Source organism: Saccoglossus kowalevskii, chromosome 12, assembly GCF_978046115.1.
Source record: "Saccoglossus kowalevskii chromosome 12, keSacKowa6.1, whole genome shotgun sequence".
Classification (NCBI taxonomy): Eukaryota; Metazoa; Hemichordata; class Enteropneusta; family Harrimaniidae; genus Saccoglossus; species Saccoglossus kowalevskii.
Genome location: NC_140652.1, coordinates 7,422,406 through 7,426,627, shown reverse-complemented (window position 1 = coordinate 7,426,627; position 4,222 = coordinate 7,422,406). Strand labels below are relative to the sequence as shown.

General features: G+C 35.1%; 1 protein-coding gene across 1 annotated transcript; it reads right to left on the bottom strand.

The window, feature by feature from the left end:
- Window positions 1–1,514: 1,514 nt before the first annotated feature.
- Window positions 1,515–2,495, bottom strand: LOC146735461 (beta-1,3-galactosyltransferase 5-like). The gene has a single exon (XM_085505864.1). The coding sequence runs from the start codon at window positions 2,493–2,495 to the stop codon at window positions 1,515–1,517; it is 981 nt and encodes a 326-aa protein (XP_085361990.1).
- Window positions 2,496–4,222: the final 1,727 nt, after the last annotated feature.

Here is a 4,222-nt window from a genome sequence, read left to right as displayed (position 1 = left end):
ATCATGTGATCGCACCATGTGATAACACGTTTTACTGTCGAGCCTGATAATTGACTTGACAACCCGCCCGCTTACTGTAGGTTGTTTTAGGAATAAAATTAAACTTTTCTATAAGAAACTAATGTCTAATCCTAAAAGTGAGTTTTATGAAGCATAATTTTCAACGGAATGGATTTTTAGGATATGGTATACCCGTCACGCTGTGCCACAGATTCGTGGAAATATAAAATAATAGCTTTGGGTCACTTTCATTAATCAGAATAACAAAATACCTTTGTTTTAGCTTACTCATCACATAGTACATTTCATTCTATTTTACTCTGAAAGTGGCATTGGCACATTGTTCTTTAGTTCGCCACCAGGTTCTTTCCAACTTGTCCATGTATTGGTACCCGTTTGATTATAACTACAGCAAATATGTCAATATACCTTAAGCTTAGACTAGGTTTGTACCAGGATAACATGCCATTAATATTCATTTTAGAAGATATTTGAAATGAAGCAAATATATCATTCCTAACCAAATAAAGAATAATGCATTTCAATGTTCTAAACATAACATCACGTCACATAATCGGATATGAATGATGAGCGCACATTATTAAAGCCAGAAATTTACTTTGACTACCCTATCAATGTGTATAAAAAATACCGTATCCGCCAAGGCAAACAAACAATAAAGACAAGCCGGTTGGCTTGTTGGCGATCCGCTCCGCTCAAAAACCAAACAAAATGTTTTCCGCTATTGCCATGGTAGGACATGAACGTGAAGCAAACGTCGGCTTATAACTAAAATCAGGGCCGCGTATACGAAGTTCTTTTTTGGTGAAGGGTGATAATTTTGATTTCTTGTTAAAAACCGCAAGTCTGATTGATTTTTGTTATACATGTATGCTCTCTCAGATTCATTTTAGGATGATATCTTCAATTCTTTAATTGAAATGTGCATTGCTAAGAGCAGAGCTATATTATATATATTACATCTGTCATTGCTTACACAAGCTTATAATTAGTTCCCGTTCCGATGCAGGTACTAATGGATTGACCTCTGCGAGAGCGTCCGTCAGTGTGCCCGTGCAGCCATGCGTGCATCTGGACCTATATCGTAGACATTCCTTGACCGATTACTAAAACTTCACATATACATCATACATAATATTATTCATATTGTTTCACGATCTGATTCAAGATTGGTGATTTTTGTACTGATAAATCATCGAAATCAAGCACGTCTGGCACGCCGGAACAAGTTCTCGGCTGTTTGCTGATGGATTTTGTTCAAACTTTGTACATACATTAGACATTATTTGATGCACGTCATTTTGTTTTCCAGATCGGATTAATAATATTTGACTGATTGATTTGTGACACACAGTTTCAACGACATATTTATAGAAGATCTATTTCCGACACGTTTACCCATTTTTACAACAATCTGCATACTCACAAATTATAAATTGTTTCATTTGCTATGTAATATGTAAGCATTACATTATATGCATTATATTACACAATTAATTGTTTTGTTTTTTAGTGACGCATTTGGTCTCATAAACTGGCCAGAATTTGAGCATTTCATTTGGTGCAACACGGTGGACTGCAATATACTCCGTGAAGAACCATCCTAAGTTCGACGAACCTCTGTTAATTTCAATGTTTGTGTATGGATGGACAGACACATTTAGCTTAGACATAATTACTCCGATAAATGCGTCTTCTGAAGATATGTACCCTGTTGGATGGGATGATATATAATCATAAGCCCTCGTTACAACATCTTGTGAGAGAATATACAGCGCCCCAGAAGCGTAGACTGGATAATTCTTTTCTGGATATGCTTCATATGAAGTATAATACCGGTTCTTCGGATTTCGAATCACGAGGAATCGGGCTCGTGTGTAACCAAGGTAGAGACCTGATGTTGGATTCGACTTTATTACTTGTAGTAACAGTCTTAAATTAACAAGAACATCATCGTCGGTTTTAATAGCATAATTTACTGTTGGGCAGAAGCACTGTGACCACCTAAGGAACATGATTGTTTTCAAAGTCAAGTTTCTGAAATGTTCCACAAAACTGCCTTGGACTAGGTCGTCGTACTCAGCACTTTCTCGATTCAGTCTTTTCTGCAACTGCGCATCCTCGTTAATTCCAATGAGAAATATCACTCGAGCAGATAGTCTATTTAAAAGATCATTGTTAGCCCAAGTCTGCCTCACGGCCGCACGCTGTTCGAAGTTTAGCACTAATGATTCAACACCTACAAGAAACGATGTACCCTGCGTAGTAGAGTTACTGCTGCATTTGTTTTTTGGGTTTACCAGGAATATAAAGTCCTCTGCCAAGTGATCGTAGTTTGTCCCGTTGTTTACGTACCGATTTCCGACTTCTTTTATTATCAGGGTTGCATCTGTTGTGTACAACATTCCTTCTTTATACAGTATCCATCTACAAATAAGCATAAGCGACAAACCCACTAAAACATACTTTCCCATTCTAGCAAGGTTATGAGTCTTTGAATAGTGTGATTGCATATTTACCACGTTGACGTATGATCTCAGACTGGCAAAGCAGTATCTATGTCTATAAAATATAAAACTCCGATCCAGTATGTGGCAGTCAATTTGAATATAATAATAAAAGATGTCATCTGTTACCAGTTAATTGTAAAAACACGACCCGTGAAATGACGACCCCTCAGGATACTAATTTTCAATTATTCGAAATTTTGTGTTTAATTTAAATAATTACGATTACGATTGTTTAGTAACTAAATTTAATTTTGAGACATGTTATGAATGCATATAAAAATTTAAATGATTCATCCATCAGACGAGTTTACTTCAAACATAAAATTGCAATACTAATCAGAATGTTAGGTTGACCTTTCAACATTGATGGCGCTATATGTATGTTTTGCTTATACTTCCGCTTTCAAATACTTGCAAAATAAATTTAAAAGAAGAGAATCCCCCCCCCCAAATATGAATCCCTTTTTCAGGTTCACTGGCCTCAATGATAACTTGAACCCAAAGATTAATATAACATTTGTTGAATTTTGCTATTGCTACAAAAAATGATTCCAAGATTTTTACCAATTTCAATATTTTTGGACTCACATTGTGGATCCAAATCAAAAGGGAATTCACCCCTGTCATGGTAATGCGGATTTACCAATAGACACGTCACAGAAACACACATCTAAAGTTCAGGGGATTAAATTTGGTACAAAACTTGTTCAATAGAATCTGACAAATAACAGCGTCGAATTTCCATTAAATTTACTGACCCTTGCACTTAAACAGTTTTCAAAAATTAAAAACATTCTAGTCTGTGTAACCTAATTTGACAGACAATTGCTTTAGCTTACTTTCATGTGTTATTTTTTTCAAGTATGTTCAATGAAACACATTGCATTTTAGTCTAAATTGTCGTGTTTTCAAATACAACTTTTATAAACCCAAATTCTTGTTTTAATGACTACAAATATGTTAGACACAAATAATCATTGTATATTATATTACTGGTTTCAAAATAATTATGGTGTGGAAATCAATATTCTTTTATGGAAATCGCAATTTAAATACCACACTAAGGCGTGAGCAGCAGATGTTACAGCGTTAGTATTCATTTCATATTTTTGGTAGCAAAATACAAAGTAACTAAGTCCGTTGCCCCGGGAAAAATGTATTATCCGTGCGTTGGTGCATACAATTGCGATCAATAACACAATGGCCGGCATGTGACTGGGTTTAATGTGATGTTATATGTATACTCGCATCATACATCTGTTCAGATTAGAGAATGTAATTAATGAAAAAAAAATATTATTGAAATATACAATATTGACGATAAAAATGACTGGAAAACAAATACTATTTAAAACGTTGAACCATTAGGTATTTAAGGATGTTTTCCAATGCTGTCATTTATATGCAGAAAAGTACCAATATCTTTATGTAACTGGAAGTATCTGATGTATATTTTCTGTTGAACAGTCACGGTACTGAAATATATTCCACAAAAAAGGTTTACCGACACCAGCACATGTTCAATGAGAGAAGTTGTATATGAATACACAATTTGGTTTATTGTATGAAAGTTTGTGTGCATTCAAGCCTTTCTGTGTGTGCTCAATGCTATTTGGGCCATGAATACCCACTTTCAACCACCACTCATTCCCAGTTTGGAAACATGACCATATGCTGCCACATAGACTCTT